Source organism: Gossypium raimondii, chromosome 7 (assembly GCF_025698545.1).
Source record: "Gossypium raimondii isolate GPD5lz chromosome 7, ASM2569854v1, whole genome shotgun sequence".
Classification (NCBI taxonomy): domain Eukaryota; kingdom Viridiplantae; phylum Streptophyta; class Magnoliopsida; order Malvales; family Malvaceae; genus Gossypium; species Gossypium raimondii.
Genome location: NC_068571.1, coordinates 52,057,580 through 52,081,041, shown reverse-complemented (window position 1 = coordinate 52,081,041; position 23,462 = coordinate 52,057,580). Strand labels below are relative to the sequence as shown.

Here is a 23,462-nt window from a genome sequence, read left to right as displayed (position 1 = left end):
TTTTATTTTAATAGTCTATATCTTTATAAATTTTAAAGGATTAAATTAAATTTTTATAATTTTAGGGGTTAAAATATAAATTTATCTTTATTAATTTTAAATTTTAAATTTTTATTTAAACCTTTACATCTGCTCTCGTAAAAAAAATAAAAAAGATATATCATCGTAACTTTTCACCCAATTAAGATATTATTGACAAAAAGAAATAATTGTTTAAACCCGTACGTGAGTTGTTACATTTTGTTGACTTGTCAAATGATGAGTCACGTCAACAAGTCTTCAAAAAACTTAATAGAAGTAATAAAATCACCAAAAATCAAGATATTGGTTTGTCAAATTTTAGTTTATATGTGATTTTTAAAATAATATTGTATATTTTATAATTTCAATAACTAATTGTTTCAAAATAAATTCTCAATTATTTGATGCTTTTCTTTATATGAATAACGAATATTATTTCTCAATATAATTTTTCACATTTGACTTGCTTGGATTCGTAGGAGTTTACACGTTCCCGATCTCTTCTGAAATGAAAAGTTAGTAACAATAAAATTGTATTTTGGCTCTCAATATGATAAAAATTTGATTTAATTCTTTAAAAATTATGAAATATAGGTTATTAAAACGGTGAAATTATATTTTTACTATTATAAAAATATATAATTTAGTTTCGTCTCCCAATAAATTTCCTGGCTTCACCCCTGCTTGGATTCATATTGGATATGAGTATGTATATAAGATTTTAAAATCAGTTGCTTCTTTTAATATTTTCTTAGAGTCGGTTGTAAATTCGAAAGGGAGGATGCGCAATGGTTGAGAAATTTACGGGTTCCAAAGGTAGAGGTTGAAATTGATTGTTTAAGGGTGAGTTTGGATGGGCGGTGCGTTTACCTGCGGTTAGTGTAAAAACAGCGGTGGCGGTGAGATTAGATACTGTAGCGATACTGTAGCGTAAGACAAAAAGTAAGTTAAGCGCACCGCACCCAATCGCCCATCCAAACCCACCCTAAGTATTGTCAAGTTTCTTTCAAATAGTGATCATATAGCATCTAGCGTAAGACATTTGATTTAGATATTAAGTGTGAGTTTATCGTTATTTTTGAAAAGTGCAGTGAATAATATTTTTAAAAATGCTGTAAAAATAGTTATTTCAAAAAATTGAGTTTAAACTTTAAGTGTTTTAGTATTTTGCTAAAAATATTATTGAGAAATAAAATGTTCCATTTTAGACATGATGTTGTAAAAAAACATTTAAATGATGCTTAAATTTGTTAATATTATAATAAAAATAATTTATTGTAACTCGTTATTAATATTTTGATATATAAAATATAAATTTAAAATATTTTTTAAGAAAATAATGTTAGTTGTTTGTAAAATTTAATTTCAATATATAAACTATGTTATAAATATTAAAATATGATCATTAGTGGAACGTGCAATGATTGAAAAACTATGGATTCTAAAGGTAGAGGTTGAAATTGATTGTTATTAGGTTTCTTTCAAGTAGCGATCACATAGCATCTAGTGTAAGACACTTGATTTAGATATTAAATGCGAGTTTTTTGCTATTTTTGAAAAGTGCAATGAAAAATATTGTAAAAATAGTTAGATTTAAAAGTTTGGTATTGTTGCTAAAAGATATTTTGAGAAATAAAATAAAAAAACAATTAAATGATGTTTAAATTTGTTAATATTATCATATTTTAATTAAAATAATTTATTAATATTTTGATATATAAAATAGAAATTTAAAATATTTTTAAGCAAATAATGTTAGTTGTTTGTAAATTTTAATTTGAATATATAAAGTATATTTTAAATATTAAAATAATATCATTATATAAATATTATATAAAAATATATTGAGCTATAAATAAGGGTTAAACATGTCATTAGAGTCTACTAGATGGACTTTGATGAGTGAATTTATTAGGAGGCATGTTCTTTATATTAAAATTTTGAATAATGCCTTTAAAGTTCTAAATCAATGATTCTATGAGGTGTGAGTCATATTGTTTGTGAGGGCCACATTGATTCACAAATAAAGCAAGAATCTATATATATATATATATATATATATATATATATATATATATATATATATATATATATATAATGTTAGTGACATTACTATTGTTTTAATATACAGGAAGATATTATACGTACAAAATTTTCCATATATATTTTTAAAAAATATACAATGACATTAATACTAATTAAATTAACACTCAAACAATTGTGATGTTACCATTTAATGGGTACTTTTCAATTGGTCATTTGTCTTATTGGGCATTTTGTAATCGTAATCGGATGGGATGGAAGTTAGAGATGATTATGGGTTGGGTTATTCGGCTCGGTTCGGCCCGAAAAATAGGAGGGTTCGGGTAAAAATATAAGCTCGAAATATGGGTTTAGGCAAAAAAATGAGACCCGTTTAGAAAACAGGCCCGGCCTTAGGTAAGACTTTTTGGGCCTGGGCTCGGCTCGAATTATATATTAAAAATTTTTATTTTTATTTTTAATCAAATATTCTTTTTATTAAATATATTTTTTTGGACTTTTAATCCGAATTATATATTAAATATATATAATTTTATTTTTAATCAAATATGGGTCGGGCCGGGTCAGGCCTGAGCTTAGCAATTTTCTTTCGGACCTGGCTTGAACAAATTTTTAGGCCTATATTTCGAGTCGGGCCGGGCCCGAACTTAAAAAACAGGCCTAAAATTTTGTGTGGGCTCGGCCTGACCCATGATCACCTCTAGATGGAAGTGGTTAGGGTTTGTCATAAAAAAATTTTAAACCATAGAGAGAATAAATAATTACTTTTTTTAGAGAAAATTAACAACTAATTAGCCATAAATAAGGGTATTTGAAGGTTATTCAATATTAAATGGAATTATTGAAGGGATTGAGTTAATCATTTGAATTTAAATTTTAAATAAAAATTTTTATAATTCAGAACAATGTTAAATTTAGTATTTAATACGATATTTTGACACGTTGCAATTGGCTTTGTCAAAATTTAAGTACTATATTTTTTGAGTGATTGCAAGCACTTAATAGATAAAAAATTAGCCCTAGATGTTTCGAAGTGGCGAGCAAAAATCGGCAAAAGAATCAAGCATTCACCAACCTAGAGAGGATGACAACAAAATCACGATTACATGCATAAGCAATACTTAAAAACGTACTACAATAGCAGACAATAACTTCTAAAACTAAAGACTTATTAAACAATTGAAAATCAAACAATATATATAAAATTTAAGACAACATAGGTCCAAAATTTAACACTTATTTTTCTGAAATACTCTCAAAATAGAAACCTAGAAAAGCCACCTACTTTCAAGAAAAAACTACTGGCTACCGATGGATTTTTGTAACAGCCCAATTTTTAGTGGTATCGGAAACAATGATTTTGGATCACTAAATCCAACAAGTAAGCTTAAAAATTTAATAAATTAATAATTATGGGTCAAGTGCGAATTTAGAAAAAAATTTGAATTAGTGAATTTTGTGATTTAAAAATAGTTTAATAAGTAAATCGGGTCTAAAATGAGGTATCGAGACCTCGAATCCATAAGCCAACCCATAAATATTTTTATAAATACTTATGGAGTGCCATTGAGTTAGTATTAAAGTTTCATCAGAAAATTTTAACATTTTGGCCGTCAATTAATTAAAAATGACTAAATTGAAAAGATGCAAAACTTGCTAAAGTGATTAAATAGCCTAACAAATAAATAAGGAAGGACTAAAAGATAAAATGGACCAATTTAAGTGGCCGAGGCTGCATACTGTTTAAAAATCAAAGATTTTTATGTATTTAAGGACAAAATTGGAATTACAATAAAGTTTATGTGGCCAAATTTTATTTTAAGGATTTCAAGACCATTTCTTCTTGAACTTTCGGCGGCATACCAGTTCGTATGATTTTTATTATTTGGTGATGAAATTGAGATGTTAATGGATGTTTAAAGGTGTTTTATTAAAGAATTTTGGATGAAAATATGTTTTAGGGATTAAATTGAAAAGTATTGACTTTGTGGAAAAATTCTGAAATTTTAAGAAATCCATGGGAAGTTATTCATATGTATGAGAATGATTAGGCTTGGATCAAGGGTTAAATTGAAATAATTTCATTTTCAAGCCTAGGGATGAAATTGTCATGTGTTAAAAGTTTATGGTCAAAATGGTAATCAATAAATTGCACTAAAACAGTTTTGGGCAGCTGCAGTGTGCCAATTTTGAAAAATCACCAAAAATCGTGGGAATCGAATTAGAAGATGAGTAAAATATGAAATTAAATCTTATTGAGTATAGTTTCTCATAGAAGAAACGGTGTAAGCAATGAAATTGTAAACCATGAGATATAATAAATTTTGTGAGACAAAATCAGAATAATTTCGGAAACCCCTGTTCTAAATTTGAAAAATCATTAAAAATTGTAAAAAAGTAATTATGGGTTAAACTTTATATTTTTAGAATCCTGAACGAGTCTATTTTCATGAGAAATAAATGAGAATACCATCCGCATTTTGTACAATGAGATAATCAATTTTTAGTGAAGAGAGGTTAGAACTGTCGAGCAGTGCAACAAGGGAAACTTTAAACAATAAAATGTACTTATTGGCTAAGTCAAAAATTTTGAAATTTTTACGGTAAGAAGATATATGAATCTAATTTTAGGGAAAATTAACGGATTTTAATTTGGAGCTTCGTAGCTCCGGAATAAAATGATTTAGTGACTCTGACTCAAATGGGCAGTTTTAAATTTACATATAAGTGAGTAATGAAATTATGTATAATGTTATTAAGCGTGTTATATACATTAAGGATGTGGAATGGAGAGGAGGAGGATGATAATAAAATATATGAATGAATTGTGTATAAATGTTTATATGCCCGATTATAATCGGTAAATATTAAATTGAATGGTAAATACGTACTGGTATTGAAAGAATTATTGTTGTATTGAAAAGCAATTGATCAAATGTTTAAGAAATTTAGTCATGGTATATATGGATGTATTTTGGTTGTGGATTGATCATGATGATAGAGGTTAGGTATATTTGGTCTATTAAGTGACATAATTGAGAAGTATGATAGATGGGTCATTCTATGTGGGAGATGATGGTATAATTTGGCTTGGTTAATTAAGTTAAAAGGATGATTACATCATTGAGGTTACATTGATTAATTCGGTTTATGTGATGGAAATGTCAAGTACGTTTGTCTTTGATGCGTGATGATTATGTAATGCCATGAGAATTTGTTTATTGGTGGGGTTTAAAATGTATCTATATTTTGTTATATAACTTGTTTTATAATTTATTTGACAAATGATAAAAATTACCTCGGTTACTATGTGAGGTGAATTATGATTTGGGTAGCACATCTATATTATGCAATAATAGATAAAATATATTTATGTCATGGGTGAATGGTTAAACACTTGGGCTAGTATAAGATGTATATTTAGTAAAGTTAGTTGGTAATGAAATAACGGGTTTTGGTTTAACATCGAATAAAGAAAATTTGTACTATTTTTGTGGCTAATATTGATAGTTGTATGGGAGATGAATGGATAATGTATATGTGACACTTAGCTTATGAGATATTGAGTAATTGATATATTACAATAGTTAAATAGGAAAATGTGACGACATAAGAATATGTAATGATACAGATCAATTCAGGTACTCGTGATGAATTCAACAAGTAAGGGGAAATTTATAAATTCATACGATGAGGAAGTGAAAGATTGTGAGTATATTGGGCCACATAAACCCTAATTAGCGACTCAAAAATAACAATTTGAAAGTTTTAGTTTAGATGAAATTTTACAACTCGGTTTAATATGGTTAAAAGTGTATGTGTTCTGGTAATACCTCGTACCCTATTCCAGCATTGAATACGGGTAAGGGGTGTTACAGTTTTAGGGAATGATTGGCACTGTTATCTGTCCATCACAACTTATGAAGACAACAAAGATACCCACAAAATAGATTTACAAATTGAAAAGAGAGAAGATACGTGAAGTGAATGAGAGGGAGAAAAAAATAAATGGTTGGTGAGAGGGAGAAAAAGGCTGGCACTGTTGCTGGGCAAAACAAAGGATAAGAAACAAACAACTTGGAGAAATAAAAAGAAAAGTTTTTAGGGTTTTTTGATGAAACAAATATTTATTAGTGAGAAGAATTTTTATGATCATCAGCCTTTCAAAAAGAGCCGAATTGGTATTTTCTTTTAACGAAAATATTGACTAAAACATTAAAATTTTAAATATGACAACTCACGCGTATTTATGTTAATTTTAAATATTTTTATATTTATTTTAATATTTTATAATTTTCAAATTATTTGTTGATATGACATATAAAAAATAATGTTATATCAGCATGGAGTATATATGAATTACCATGCCAACATCTTTAAAAAAACTAATGTTTTAACCAGAATTTTCATTAAAAATTGACTCTGTTTCAAATACTAATGACTAAATTTAATTGATTAAAATATAAATATCGAGGACTAAATTTGATATTTTACCTTTTAATCCAAATCAATCAATTAAACAATAAATTGGAGTCAATCAGTTGGGACAAACCAAACTAAATCTAGAAGGGAAAAGAAAATACAAAAGATTTAAATTACAACCCAAACCCAACTGTGATCGAATCTAATCAACAATCATCTAATTAATCCAACTGGTCCTTCACATGCATGCATCCTTTGGCAATTTATAGTAAAAAAGAGAAGTGCACTAAATTTCCTTTAATATTACAAAGAAAAATAATGATTGTACTAATTTCATTTAATTCCTTTCTCAAAAGAAAGCAATAGGGATTTGTACTTAAATTATTCCTTTTTGCAAGAGGCGTGTACTTTATTACATCCATGGCCATGTTATTGGATTTTTCTTATTTTAGTATTCGTATTTAATATTGAAGTTTAATTAGAGAAAATTTTTAAAATAATCACTTTTTTACGGTACAAAAGTAGATAAACATGATGTCGGGTAAAATCGGGATAAAGTTTTTTTTTGGCTTAATGATAAATTTAGCCACTAACATTTACATGTTTTGTCAAAACGACCATCGTTGTATTTTTAAGTCTTTTTTTGGCCATCAACCATTATTCCTTTTTTTAAATTATTTTTTTAATAGATTTGTTGAAAGTACCGTTAAAAATTTTAACGGGATGATGTGGAATTTTATATGTATAATATTTAGGCAACCCAATAAAATAATTATATGTAAAAATAATAAAATAAATAATTCATGAAATTAAAAATAACTCTTAATTTAAAGAAAATAAACGTAATTATCTAAGAAAAGGTTTCAAAATGAATGCACACATTCAATATTTTCAAGATAGATTACATCTCGTTAAAAATATTCCACATATGAAATTCTACATCATCCGTTAACTTTTTAACGGTATTTTCATCAAATCTGTTTAAAAAAAAGCAATTTGAAAAAAGAATAAAAGTTTATGGCCAAAAAGACTCCAAAATACAATTAGAGCCATTTTGACAAAACATGTAATTGTTAGTGGCCAAATTTGTCATTAAACCTTTTTTTGGGTTAAAATATGGTGTACATCTCTATATTTTCAATAAATTTGAAATTTAGTACATGTATTTTTATTTTCTTTACTCTTGAAATTAAAATTTAAGTTCAATTATTAATGTTGTTAAACTTTTGTTAAATTTAAGTTCATTACAATGTTATTTTTTAATTACAAAGCTACCAAGTGAATGTTTATTTTATTTTAAAATATCATACCCGACAAATTTAACAAAAAAGAAGTTAGTAATGTTAACAATTAGACTTTCATTTTGAAACCAGAAAAATGGGGAGACTAAATACCTGGAAATAAAAGTATAAGGATTAAATTCTAAATTTATAAAGAGTACATGGACATATGGTATATTTTAACCAATTTTTTTCTATCCATAGAAGAGTCAACTTGCATAGGAACCATCGCCACGTTGACTGGGTCCCCGACAGCAGCGCCGATCCCTCCAGCGACTTTCCATGAGAGGGGCATGTTATTCTGATAAAATCAGAATACTGCAATATTATAGCAATGGGAACGAAAGTTAAGGTTAGAGATTCTGTAAAGGTCAAATTTGCCCGTAGAACTTTTATGCCTTGGTCATCAATTCTCTTCCTTCAATAAATATCTACCCTACAAGAAGACTATAAATCGTTAATCACAGTTACAAGAATTTACCAATGAGAGAATTTAAGGCCATTTTAAAGCCACTTTTCTCACCCATTTTGACATTAACCTATACTCAACATTCACATACACCAATATATCCCAATCAAACAATCAATACAAGCCAAAACATGTTCTCAACATGACATAACATCACAAATATTTCTTTTACTTATACCTACATATTTAACTCATTTCATTGATTTATCAAATTCTACTACGAATTACATACATACAAACATTTAAGATTCGCAACCAAAATTCAAACTATTTCATTGCCAAACCAACCCTATACATGCCATATAAACCAAAATTTACATTGCAAAAACTACCGGAATAAACTAAATAGTGTAGCTTGATGTGCTGATCCGATCTTTTGACTACACGTTAATCTACAAGAACATTAAACAGCACGAGTAAGCTTAATAAAGCTTAGTAAGTTCAATAGGTTAAACATTGATCTTACCGAACTTAATATAATATAATAAATTAAATTGTAAATAAATCATACATTTTTCCCTATCAAATACAATATAATCAATAAACACACTCTCTTAATATCAATATCAATAATAATCTATAAATCTTTCAATTCAATCACCTAAGTCTCTTATCATTTCTTACTGAATTGAAGAACGGCTTACGGATATGAGTACATCGTTCTTTTTGTGCCATAGTCCAACTATGGTTTTACACATGCGTTGTCATGGCCTTGCCATGGTCTTGCATTTGTAGTGTCATAACTCAGTTATGGTCTTATCATCAGAATGCCATAGCCCAGCTATGGTCTTACACATGTATCTATACTGCCATGGTCCAACCATGGTCTTACGTTCAAGGTGCTATAACCCAGTTATGGTATTTTCATTAAAATGCCATAGCCCAGCTACGGTCTTACATTTAAATATTGCCATGGTCCAACCATGGTCTTATCCGTCAATTCATTCTTTGTCACGGAACAATCGTACTCAATCCTGCATTCTACTCGTTTTAAACATTCAATTTAATTTTCATACGTTTACAATAATCTTAATTTCAACAACAAAATATAAATAAATATATTATATCATTCCTAAATTAACAAATAATCATGAAATTTTAACCATATGAACTTACCTGGGTTGATTGTAAAATTGGTAGTAGTTCAGAGACTACTCGACTAATTTCCCTTTTTCTCGTTGATCTACGAGCTCTTGATCTAGAATGTAAAATTTTTCATTCATTAGCATATATTTCAATTTTAGTCCACTTCACAATTTATACCCCTCAAAATTCAAAATTACACAATTACCCCAACTTTTATAGTTTTTACAATTTAGTCCTCACCAATTAACTCATCAAATGAGATAAATTTTCTCAATTAAAACTTTATCTAAATATTATAAGCTATTACACAGTCTTTAATAAAATAGACTTTAATACCAAACCCTAAGATTTAATCTTTTCACAATTTGGTTTTAAAATCAATTTCTATTGAAATTACTTGATAAAATCTTCATATAACAAAATTAAAACTTCAAATTCATGTTAATTCATCATAAAAATCCAAAAATAATCAATGATAACTTTCAAAATTATCCATAGAATCAAAAACTAATGAATTAAATAGTTGGACCTAATTATAAAAGTCTTAAAAATACAAAAATTACAAGAAAAGAGCAAGAATTGAACTCACATGATGCAAAAATATGAAAAACCATCTTAGAGGACCTTCAATGGCGTTTTTTGACTGAAAATTAGAAAAAGAATAGCCTAGAAAAGTTTAGAATTCAATTTATCTAAGTTAATTTCACAAAATTTACAATTTTGCCCTTTAATCACATGATTTTTGTTTTCTTTTCTGCTTATGCCGCCTCATGCCTTTATTTTAGGCATAATTTCTCCTTAAGTCCTCCTTTGTTCATTAATTAAGTCATTTAATCACTATTTCTTTAATTAGCAAGTTTTGCACCTTTTTTAATTTAGTCATTTTTAGTTAATTAACTATAAAAACGTTAAAATTTTCTAACGAAACTTTAATACTACCTTAATGACACTCCTTAAATATTTGTAAAAACATTTACAGCTCGGTTTATAAAATTGAGGTCTCGATACCTCATTTTCAAAACCAATTAATCTAACAAATATTTCTAAAGCATAATTCACTAATTCATAAACCTTCCTAAATTCACATTTAAATCATAAATCATAAATAATAAAAATTTTGAACTCACTCATCGGATTTAGTGGTCTCGAACCACTATTTCTGACACCACCAAAAATTGGACTGTTACATTGACTAGACCGACTAAACCAATCGAACTAATCGATTTCGATTATTTCAAGTCCAATTTAGAGTTACTTTGAAAACTTAATTATTTTAAGCCGAGTCAATTTTGATTTTGAAAATCCAAAATCAAATTAACCGACTCTGAATTATATATCGATTTATTAAATATATTTATAATTTTTGAAATATATAAACCCATTACCCAACCTAAAAACAAACCCAATATTAAACCCAAATAAATTTTACTTAAACCAAATATTAAACCCGTAATAAAATTACCCAACTATATTAAAGAAAATTTAAACCCAAATTAAACTCTCCAAATTTACCAAGCAAATGAACCCAGCAATTGATAGAAAAAAAAAACAGTGAAAGCGTACAAAATTTTGGAAACCGATCCGATTGAAAAAATGTTGAGTCGATTTGGTCGGTTTTATCAAAATGCGGGTTTAGTTTTGGTTTTTACAAAAATAAAAATTACATTTTTTAATTTTTAAGTTTTTTGAATCGAATCGATTGATTGTTCATCCCTTGTCAAAGTTTTGATGATCATTTGATGTTAACATTATTTTGAGTTTCATTTTATATTTATGTCATTTCGATTTCATTTTACTTTGGGTCCAAGACATTTTAATTTAAAATATTTTTATATATGAACTATTTCAAGTTTAGAAGTTCGAGTTATTTAAGTAACTTTCTAATGATTAAATTTATTTGAATTCAGGTTTGCGGGTCAAATTTGAAAATTTCTATTTAGCCTTTTGCCTTGGTCTTATAAAATCTACTTCTATGGATGTGCAAAAGTTAAGTGACTAAACCGATCAAATCGATCGATTTTAAAATACATACACATTACTTATTACAAACCCCAATGTTAAACCCAAATTAAAATTTCTCTTAAACCCAAATAAATTAACCCAAATTAAAAAAAAATTAAAGTAAAAATACATACTGAGTTAGTTAGTTACTGACTTGACTGAAAATTCAACTGTCGCAAGCAGGCTTTCTTTGTTGAGATTAGAAATTAGGTTTAATGGCTGAGAATGAGATGTGAGATTAGGCATGGGCTGTAGAAATTAAGATTGAAGACTTTGAGTATGTTTGGGTTAAGTTAATGGGTTCATGTTGAATATGAGAATTGGGTTTTATTTATTTATAATTTATAAATGTAGTTATTATAATTAAAATATAAATGATATATATCAAACCGGGTTGGGTTGAGCTCGAGTTAAAAATATTTTCGATGCCAAACTTAATAGAAAATGGGTTTAAAATTTTTTTTTTACCTAAACTCATTTTTTGGACCTTATATTTTTATTCAATTTTCCTATTTTTCGAATGAACCTTCATGCTTGAACGGTATCCCGATTTTTGAACAAGTCTACTATTAATTTAGATTAAGATATTTGCTTTTTGAATTTCGGGCCTATGAAGATTAATTAAATTTGGATTAATTGGTTTTAATATATGAGTTACAAATTGGGCACAATTATTTAATTTCAATGTTTGGATAATAAAATTCAGGTAAATTATATTTAAGGTCATTAAATTATTAGTATATTTATATTTAATCATTCAATTTCGAAAGTTACAAAATGATTATTGAATTATTTGAAAGTTTCCATTTAAGTTACTAAGTTGTTAAAATTATTATTGTACGGTCATCTTTATTTATACCTTCTACACCAATCGAAAGCTTTCATTCTCCTTTTCTTCTACGGTTCTTTTTCTTTTACCAAACAATTTTAAATATCACGAATTTATGAATTAAAATCCAAACAACTTTCTTCTACAATCTTTAACACTAGCCGTCAAATCAACTTAAATCTAAGATATATTCTTAAACTCGTTGATGGGTACTAATCTGTTGTACCAATCGTTGAATTATTACTTGGAGCTTAACAATCAAATGACTTAAATAAACTTTTTGAATAGTTTAATGATCGTTTTGTAATTTTTGAAATTGAGTGATTAAAATTAAACTTACTCGGACCAATGAATATTTGACATATGTGATCTAGTAAAAAATATAAGTACTTAATTGGAACAAGGAAAAACTTAAGTACCAAATTAAAAATTTTATGTACCAAATTGAATATTAAATCCAAATTCAGGTAACAAATAATATATTAACCCACATATATAAAAGTAAACTGAAGATCCCGTCTCCGCTCAGGTATTCCTTATTAGCTCTAATTAGAAATACATCCCAAAAAAAAAAAAATTCAAAATAGGTAGAGGTATATATCTAGGGTTTATCTCGAATTAACTCTTAAATTTTTTGTTCGAGAAATTTTCAATCTCTATCTAGCAATCAATGGCGTGCGTGTATATACCGGTTCAAAACTCAGAGGAAGAAGTACGGGTGGCTCTGGATCAACTTCCCCGAGATGCTTCTGATATTCTTGATATCCTTAAAGCCGAGCAAGCTCCTCTCGATCTTTGGCTCATCATTGCGGTTCGCTATTTTTTCTTATTTTAATTTTGATAAATCTTTCGTATTATGGCTTGTGGAATTGTCTCCGTTATGTTACGCTTATGTTTTAGGATTTTCCTTTTTTTTTTCTTGTTTTTTTATCGTATCTCCCCAAATTCGATATTCTTCATTGCAAAAGTTGAGTTGAAATTAGTTTAACTTGAATCTGAATTTTTATTTTTTTAGAATTAGAATATGCTTTATATTTATTAATTTCTGGTCTTGATTCTGTAGAGGGAGTACTTTAAACAAGGGAAGGTTGAACAATTTCGACAAATTCTGGAAGAAGGATCCAGTCCTGGTACTCTGCGTTTTGTTATTCTTACTGTTTTTTGCTTACTACTGATTTTATTGAATTTGTGGTGACTGATTAATTGTTTTTCTGCTTGTTCTGATTGGAATTTTCTCCTTTTTGTAGAAATTGATGAATATTATGCTGATGTTAGATACGAGAGGATTGCTATCCTAAATGCTTTAGGGGCTTATTACAGCTACCTTGGAAAAATTGAGACAAGACAAAGAGAAAAAGAAGAACATTTTATTTTGGCTACACAATATTACAATAAAGCATCGAGAATTGATATGCATGAGCCTTCGACTTGGGTTGGCAAAGGTGAACATTTTTGGACTCTGTTATGCTGTTGCATATGTGCAGATACTGATTAGTGTCATCATCCTTGAACTGGGTTTTAAGTTGAAGAATATTTTTTCTACTTTTCCTATTGATACTAGGTTATGCTTGGTACCTAGTATAGTTTGTGATGAACATATGATTCTTTTGCTGATAACCTGTCGTATTACTATCATTTTTGGCTTTTTCTGTTAGGTCAGAAACTGTTCTATATTGTTGATATGCCTTTGAATTCAATCAATGTCTACTACTTACAGGTCAGCTTCTCCTGGCAAAAGGTGAAGTAGAACAGGCATTTTCTGCGTTTAAGATTGTATTGGAAGGAGATCGAGATAATGTTCCTGCTCTTCTTGGTCAGGTGTACTTAATTATTCTTTCTTTCTATCTAGTGTGATATTATAGTAGTGTTAGATTTGTTGATTGCATTGAAGGTTTTACTAAAGGAGGAGAGAATGATATAAGCTGTTAATTTCTATGATATTGTTGTGCAAGTGACCATAGTTCTGGTACATTATACAATTGAGAAATTGTGCATGATAAATTTTATGTAAGCTCATTCGTTTCTGTAAAGAAGTAAAGCTCTGGCTGGAATGGCCTGGCAATCCAGTTTAGGGCATGAATTAATATTTTGCATTTTTTTTCCCTGTAAGTAACTCTTTCTGATATCTTCAGGCATGTGTTGAGTTCAATCGTGGTCGTTATGCTGATTCATTGGAGTTATATAAGGTCTGTTACATTAATCTTATTCGGCAGTTCATGCTTTTTTAACTTGAGGATTTAAAATCAGGACAAGTTTGTTAACTCACATAGCACATTGCTTTTATAAGAGGGCCTTGCAAGTGTATCCTAATTGTCCTGGGGCAGTCAGACTTGGGATTGGTCTCTGTCGATATAAATTGGGTCAATTTCAAAAGGCTAGACAGGCATTTCAGCGGGTTTTAGAGGTAATTGGTTCAATCAATTACATTTCTTTTCTTTATGAATGTGTTGCAGCTGTTTATGTTTCAAATTGCAATAATATATGGCATGGTGATTCTTCTCTTTGTCTCCAAAAATTAATATTTGCAGTTAGACTTGGAAAATGTTGAAGCTCTGGTTGCTTTGGCAATCATGGATTTGCAAGCAAATGATGGTAGGCTGGGAGATACGATTATTCTGCTTATGTTCAATGTTCTCTGTGGTTTGGTTTTTGTTCTGTTTCCTGATTTTGGTGCAGTGATGATGCTTTAATGTGTCTTTACAGCTGCTGGGATCCAGAAAGGCATGGACAAAATGCGAAGAGCTTTTGAGATATACCCCTATTGTGCAATGGCACTAAATTATCTGGCAAATCACTTTTTCTTCACTGGACAACACTTTTTAGTTGAGCAACTGACTGAAACTGCTCTTGCTGTCACGAATCATGGACCAACAAAATCACATTCTTTCTATAATCTAGCACGCTCTTATCATAGCAAGGTCCAAATACTATTCCTTTATTTCTCTGTTTTTAATCAACCCTTAATATTATTACTACTTTGAGATGAAAGACGTGGAAATGCGAGGATATCCTGGCTTGTTCTTTGTTGATAGCAAAACAGAAAATGCATTAGCTGATCCTCTTTTCCGCTTTTGATCTGATTTTGCCTTAGAATGAAATAGGTGGGCTTATCTGATAAATAAAACAATCTAAAGCTACTGAATTAGTCATGCTTCGCAAACTATGATGATTTTGATTCTTTACTGATCAGAGGATTATTTTTTCTTCTTAGTGTAGGGGGACTTTGAAAAAGCTGGGTTCTATTACATGGCATCTATCAAGGAAATCAATAAGCCCCAAGAATTTGTGTTTCCTTACTATGGTAAGATACCCATTTAATATACTTTTGAGTTCAAACACTCTACTAATTTTGTGCATTATGTTGCCGGATTGTTTAGTTTTAGTTTGAACTCAATTAGCTCAGGCTTGAATTTACCTGTGTCATTTTTAATGTGACAATTTTTAAGTGTGGAAATGACAAAATCAATCAGATGGGTAGTGTAATTTCAAACATTTAATAATGAATGAGATAGGACGATTTGTTGAAAATGATTGATATGAAATTTCCAAGCATGATGATTATATCAAAGTTATTCCTGAAATGTCATTTGCCATTAATTTGATTTTGTTGCAACAGGTTTGGGACAAGTGAAACTTAAATCAGGAGATTTTAGGACTGCACTTTCGAACTTTGAAAAAGTTTTAGAGGTTTACCCTGACAATTGTGAGACATTAAAGGTGAGTAAAAATGGCATTGTTGTTTTTGAGTTTTGCGGTTTGAGTTTTTTTGCTTTTGTACTTTATTGAATTATATTCTTTCCTGTAGGCACTTGGGCACATATATGTTCAGCTTGGTCAGGTTGATAAGGCCCAAGAATTTATGAGAAAGGCCACAAAAATTGATCCCCGTGATGCACAGGTACTTTATATGCTTTAAGAAAGTTTTATGTCAATGGACTATGTTTCAGACTTTGTTGTGTACTATTGTGTATAAATACTTCAATTTGAAACTTTCTTGAAAGATTAACCTCAATGTTCAGAGTTAAGCTGGTGGACATTGGCATTTGCCATTTTGGCATCCTTTTTTCTTGCCATTGTACTAAAGAGTTTCTAATTGTAACTTACACACAGGCATTTCTTGATCTAGCGGAGTTGTTAATTTCATCCGACACAGGAGCTGCTCTTGATGCCTTCAAGACAGTAGGGGCTTCCTCCTTTTGAATTGACCTAATTCTTCATGTTCTCTGCTATTGCTATCTTATCTATCTAATATTTATTTTCTTTAAAAAACTCAAAATATTTGTTAAGGCACGTAATCTTCTGGAAAAGGGAGGTCAAGCTGTGCCAGTAGAAGTGCTCAACAACATTGGCGTTCTACATTTTGAGAGGGAAGAACTTGAGGTCTGTGCAGATTTCTTATGGCTCAACCGATATTATTCAGTTTTACTGTGTACATATTTGCTGATATTGCTATTAAACTTTTATCTATTGTCTTGCAAATTAACATACTGCTACACAGTTAGTAACATTTTCACAATCTTCAACTTGCCTTCCCTTTCTTTACTTATGGCAATTGATGTTTTGTATTTTACAGCTTGCTCTGGAAAGTTTCAACAAGGCTCTGGGAGATGGTGTGTGGCTTGCTTTAACTGGAAATAAGCCAAAACCCTATGTTATTGAAGCCAGTGCGTCCATCTTGGACTACAAGGATATGCAAGTATTCCATCGACTTGAGGAAGATGGTCTTGCTGTGGAACTACCCTGGAATAAAGTAACAGTTGTATTTAACCTTGCCAGATTACATGAGCAGCTGCATAACACAGGAATTGCAAACATATTATATCGCTTGATATTATTCAAGGTATCATCTGCAAATTCGCCACTTGTCTTTTCTACTCAAACTCCCGTCCACGATAGGGGTTAAGTTGCAGTTGGAAAAGGTTATTGGGCAAAAGCATTTATTTGACTAGTTGTAGTTAATTATAAGGGACCGTTTGAATTAGAGGGAAATCTCATTTTTGGTTATGTTTGATAGTTGGCTTAAAGACAGCTGATTTGTTGCAGTTTGTTAGGTGGTATTGTCCCACATCTATTAAGTACTGAGTTTCCTATGGCCTAATATTAAAGGGGGCCCCTGAACCTGATATTACCAATTGGTTTTAGGTTAGAAACTTTAACACAGTTCAAATTACCCATTGCTTCTGGCATGATCTAAAGCTATAATATGTTTGCAGACTCAAAATATCTCCCATTAAGAAAATATCCCTGATTACCCTTCTTCTTCAGGATATCTCCAAGACTTCTATAGATTTTTTGCATTTTTGATTATTTAAATTATCTTGTGGTTGAACAAATGCCATTTTTTTTGTTATAAACTGATAACATGATCACATATCATCTTTTCCTTGTTTTTCCTTTGCTTTATTGGTTTGCACTTTGCATGCACTCTCTATTTTTTTAACAAGCTTGTTCCTTTGCTTCTTGACAGTATCCAGACTACATTGATGCTTATCTGAGGCTTGCTGCCATTGCAAAAGCTCGAAATAATCTTCAATTAAGCATTGAACTGGTTGTTATTAACTGAAAAATCTCAGCTTCTATTTTCTTTTCTTATTATATACATGTTTGTTTGATAATAATTAAAACTTTTATAAGTGTAGGTTAATGAGGCACTGAAGGTGAATGACAAATGCCCCAATGCATTATCCATGCTTGGTGATTTGGAGCTTAAGAATGATGACTGGGTTAAAGCAAAGGAAACATTGCGTTCTGCTAGTGATGCAACCGATGGGAAGGATTCTTATGCTATTCTTTCTCTGGTGTGTAAGCATTCACTTCTGAATTACTGAATTCCTCTTCTGTTAACTTGCCATCATTTTACCCAGTTCTCAACAGTTATGTATTCCATTAATAACTAACTACAGGCAATGCTTTTCCAAGGTTTAAATTGATTAGTTTGCATCTCATTATCATTATGAGAAGGCATTTTTTTTTCTGTTCTCTTTTCACGGTCAGATGTTTTCAAAACAATATCTAAATCTGATATGCTTATTTGATATTTTATAGGGGAACTGGAACTACTTTGCAGCAATTCGCAATGAGAAAAGAAATCCCAAGTTGGAAGCTACCCATTTGGAAAAAGCCAAGGAACTATATACAAGAGTACGTGTTTTTTACCATCTTTTCTCTGTTAGGTGCCATTTTGATGTACTTTCTTTTAATATATGATTCTACTAAAGATTCTGAAATCTTCAATTTTCTGAAGAATTTTGTTGTATGTATGCACATATTCCAAATTTCCAATTATAGGATCAGAATAGATTTGTCAATTAATATAATGGAATATTGTTTGTTTAGAATGTAATTTTACCAGTGACAACTTGCTTTGTTCAGTTTGACTTTTAAGGTAGCATATAAGTATTAATAATTACCTGAACAGTGTTAATGGATCAGATAGTAATAATTGTGCAGTATAAAATATCTCAATAGTAACGATTCTTGATATCTTCAAATTTCTGAAGAAATTTTGTTTCATGTATGCATATATTCCAATTATAGGACCAGAATAGATTTGTTAATTAATATAGTGGTGAATATATTTTTTTTGGAATGTAATTTTACGGGTTACAATTGCTTTGTTCAGTTTGACTTTTAAGGCAGCAGAATATTAATGGATAAGGTAGTAACAATTGTGCACTATTAAACTATCTCATGTAAGAGAAATTTGTGACCTTTCTGACTACAGGTTAACCCTAAGTTGAAAGCTCAAACATTCAATTACCATATTGGAGAGTAGTAACAATTGTGCACTATTAAACTATCTCATGTAAGAGAAGTTTGTGACCTTTCTGACTACAGGTTAACCCTAAGTTGAAAGCTCAAACATTCAATTACCATATTGGAGAGACCTCTCCATTTACATATAATTTCAATCCGTTCCTTTTTTTTTTTTTCTTTCTTTCTGGGAGATGTCTGTCATTATACAACTTTAGAAACACCTCTTAGACGGGAACAAAAAGAATATGTACAATTCTACTAGAAGATGCAGAATTGATGAGGATTGTAATTTCTTCTGAATGATAGAGTTCCTCTGAAATACCGGTTTTCTTCTTTAAACTAAATCATTTTGCCAATGGATCTAAACTTCTGATATCCTTGTGCTGACCTGGATTCATCTTTAAATTCCTTTTTTTTTTTGCTAATTGTTTTTATTTTGACAACATGCTATGAATAAATTTGGCTGCAACTGATGTATCCACATACCGTACAGGTCCTTGTTCAGCATACAGATAATTTATATGCTGCTAATGGTGCTGCAGTAGTATTGGCAGAAAAAGGCCAGTTTGATGTTTCAAAAGATATTTTTACTCAGGTCTGGGCTTGTAATTTGTCTCGTCATTATGCATGTATCATAAATTAAGAATTTTGTAATATAGCTACAGTTATTCTAGGTCCAAGAAGGTGCAAGTGGGAGCGTTTTTGTCCAAATGCCAGATGTATGGATAAACTTGGCTCATATTTTCTTCGCTCAAGGAAATTTTGCTTTGGCTGTAAAAATGGTGAGTTACCGGTTTAAAATGCTGTCCCCCCCTTTTTTTTATACATTGATCTTTTGCACCACTGTAAGTGATAATTCTTGCTATCTTGCAGTATCAAAATTGCCTGCGGAAGTTCTATTATAATACGGACTCCCAAATTCTTCTATACTTAGCTAGGACGCATTATGAAGCTGAACAATGGCAAGAATGCAAGAAAACTTTATTGAGAGCCATCCACTTAGCTCCTTCAAACTACACATTACGGTTTGATGCAGGAGTAGCAATGCAGAAATTCTCAACATCAACACTACAGAAGGAAAAGAGGACTGCAGATGAGGTTGTTTCATCAAAATCATATCAATTTCTTTTTTCTTTCGCCAATACTCATCCCTTGGGGGAAGTTTCTTTATGAAATGGCTGTGCAGGTCATGAGAGATACTGTTATACTGCCTTGTATCTTTAAACAACAGTTGTGTGTGCGTATCATTATTTAGAATTAGTAGTAAGGAATGGTAATATAAATGGCTAATAGGTAGTTTGAAGCGGTCCTCTCCCATTAACAGTACAAGTTCCAATCATGCGGAAATGCATCCTTTAGGTAAAAAAACCAGGTGTTCCTATGGCGGAGAGATGAGCTTGGAGTGTTGTGACTGGCGAAAACCTTGTAAGAAAGTATATACACAGATATTCTTTGTAGAAGTTAAACATATGTTGATAAAAGACAGTAAGATATTTTCAATTTGATTCTGCCTACGATCTGCATTTTTGATACTACTGGGAATTTGGGTGTTTTATAAAATGCAGAACAAATGGTTCTAAATTGTGTAGTGCAATTTTTTTATCTTGTCCTAGTGTAGTTGAAATGTGGCTAGTTTGTGATCCATATCATCATTCATTAATTGAGATCTATTGGAATGATATTGTTGTTTACAACTGGCTGCAGTGGACAAAAAGAGATCAATACACTGTCTAAACATATTCCCTTTTCACATTATTACAGGTTCGTTCAACAGTTGCAGAGCTAGAGAATGCTGTTCGCATTTTTAGTCAATTATCTGCTGCATCAAACCTTCATCTTCATGGGTTTGATGAGAAGAAGATTAACACCCATGTTGAATATTGCAAGCACTTGCTTGAAGCTGCAAAAGTTCACCGGGAAGCCGCTGAACGTGAAGAGCAGCAGAACAGGCAGAAACAAGAAGCAGCTCGTCAGCTTGCATTGGCCGAGGAAGCCCGTCGTAAGGCCGAAGAGCAAAGAAAATATCTGGTCAGCATGTGTAAACTTGATTTATCCTTTTGTACATCTATGATTATCATGATGTGAATATTTTTCCGCTTATTTTTGCTTACTACTTTTTGCTGCAAAACAGTTGGAGAGAAGAAAACAGGAAGATGAGCAGAAAAGGCTCCAGCAGGCAGAGGAACATTTTAAGCGTGTACAGGCAAGATTTTATCTACGGTCTATCAATTAGTTTTAGATTTTGAACTATTGCAGATATTTGATTTAGCAATATGATTTTATTTCTTCCTGAAGCTAGTATAAGGTAAAACTAAAAACAAGTTTATCAGATTTCAGAACTTACTCCTTCTCTCCTTGTTTTGCTTTTACTGATTGATCAGTTATTTGCAATAAAAAGTTGTCCACAACATATATTTTGTTGCCAGAAATAAAGTTCTTGCCCGAGGAGTTTCGTTTTTTTTTTTTTTTTGGCTATGGAGACACTAAAACTTGAGCCATGCGTGTTATGTGCGGAAATCTTACAACATATTTTGCTTGCCTTGATATGAAGAAAAGGGCTATTTGATTTCAAAGAGCTTTGTTTGATTTGTTTGTCTGCTACCATCTTCAGGAGCAATGGAAGAGTAGCAACCCTGGGTCGAGGCGAAGGGAAAGGTCTGAAATTGATGATGAAGAGGGTGGCCATAGTGAGAAGAGGAGAAGAAAAGGTGGAAAGAGGAGAAAGAAGGATAAAAACAAATCACGTTACGAGAGAGATGATGAGGAACCTGACATGATGGATGATCGGGAAGAAATGGAGGATGAAGATGCCAACAGGAACTATCGAGAATCCACAACTCGAATGAATGATCAGGATGACGACAATGGTGAAAATGCTCAAGATCTTCTTGCTGCAGCCGGATTAGAAGATTCCGATATGGAGGATGAGACGGTAACCTTTTTATCACTTTTTTCGCTTATTGGCATCTAACGTCATATTTTAGAATCTAATCCCATTTTTTCAATGCTTGTGCCTTCATTTAATTGAATTATTAGATTAGAATTTAAAATATTCTTGCGCATTGCTGTAGTTTTTAGATGAATTGCTTTAGCTTCCTTAGGTTGTTAAACGAAATTTCGAAGAGATGATTCTTTTAGCATGCCCATTGTGTTAGAGTAGGCTCATCAATTCTAACACGAACCCAAAAACTCAACCCGATTGGCCTGAATCCAATACAACCATAAAAAGTCAACAATCTAAACCCTTCCAACTTAAACCAGAAATAACCCTAAACAAACACTCTGAAATGACCCGACCTGTAAAAACAATGACCTAAACTCGGAAATAACCTGAAATGACTCAAACCCAAAACTTATCTAAGCCTGAAATGATCCGAAAGTTTTGAAGTCCAAACTTGATCCAATTTAGATTGACTCAATTAAAATTCAACCTAACCAACCTACCCAATTGACAAGACTTTGTTGGCTTGTTTCCAGTTAGTATGTTATTATTTCAGCCAAACTATTAACATACAAAGGAAGAGCGCACATATTTTGTATATATAGATATGGACGATACTGTGGTTCTTTTTCATTCTTTGTTGCCTGAGTTGTAACCGTTTACTTTTATTTGTGAAGGCCGCTGCACCTTCATCAGGTGCAGGAAGACGTAGAAGGGCATGGTCAGAATCTGATGATGATGAACCGGTACAAAGGAGACCAGAGTCAAGTCCTGTTAGAGGGAATTCAGCCGAGCTACAAGAGAGCGATGGAGAAATTAGAGAAGATAATCGTAAAGCAAACGGAGGTGATGCGCTTGACGACGATGAAGATTGACATCAAGCAAAAACATGAATTGAAAGTTCATTTTAATTGTATTTGTGGATATGAGATATTGTTTATAGATGATTGCATCTGTATCCCTAGTGTTATTTTATTTTAAAAAAGATTCAATCTCAATGTTAGAACCTCTAATTGATGTTTAATCACTGTTGCAGTTAGTGCAATTGTTAACACAATTGTTCTAATCAAAGCCTTGCACTTGTTTCTGAATGTCAAGTACGGTGACAATTCGGGCAATGGAAAAAAATGTGATTAATGTTTTGTGTAATCTATAATTAGGTGATGCTTTGTGTAATTATAATACAAAGCATTACAAAAGTTGAAATAATTGAGTCGTGTGTGTAATCACGAGAATTGTAGTAGTTCGTGTTTAACTTACAACTTTTTAGAAAGTTGGCTCATTGATAATTTGCAATTTTGTAAATTCTTTCTTTTAGAATTGGATTATATTTTGAGTACTATTATAAAATTAACAAAGAAGCAGCTTAGAATCCGAAATTTTTATCTGCATAGAGGGTTTATTTCATGGAGGGAGACGCCTTTGGGTGTTATTTTTCTAGTTAGATTTGCATTATGCTTTGGTAATGATGAATAATACTGTTCTTTGAAAAACCTTCAAAAAAAAAAAAAAACAATGAAGAGAGAAAAGTAAAGCAGATAAGAGTTATTTGAACAATGGGGGGTTTTATAACGTGGTGGTTGCTAATTTCGTACTTTGATTATGTGATATAAA

The 23,462-nt window shown here is 30.8% G+C and overlaps 1 protein-coding gene across 1 annotated transcript; it reads left to right on the top strand.

Annotated features, from left to right (window-relative positions):
• Positions 1-12,709: 12,709 nt before the first annotated feature.
• LOC105795499 (protein CTR9 homolog) lies at positions 12,710-22,939 on the top strand. The gene is made up of 24 exons (XM_012625187.2): positions 12,710-12,962; positions 13,215-13,281; positions 13,399-13,593; positions 13,869-13,969; positions 14,284-14,337; positions 14,439-14,555; positions 14,680-14,743; positions 14,855-15,069; positions 15,368-15,452; positions 15,768-15,868; positions 15,957-16,049; positions 16,262-16,330; positions 16,439-16,531; positions 16,725-16,991; positions 17,619-17,699; positions 17,791-17,949; positions 18,197-18,292; positions 19,401-19,502; positions 19,582-19,689; positions 19,781-20,005; positions 20,669-20,935; positions 21,039-21,110; positions 21,519-21,839; positions 22,526-22,939. The coding sequence occupies exons 1-24, from the start codon at positions 12,822-12,824 to the stop codon at positions 22,721-22,723; spliced, it is 3,291 nt and encodes a 1,096-aa protein (XP_012480641.1). The 5' UTR covers positions 12,710-12,821; the 3' UTR covers positions 22,724-22,939.
• The last annotated feature ends 523 nt before the right edge of the window (positions 22,940-23,462 follow it).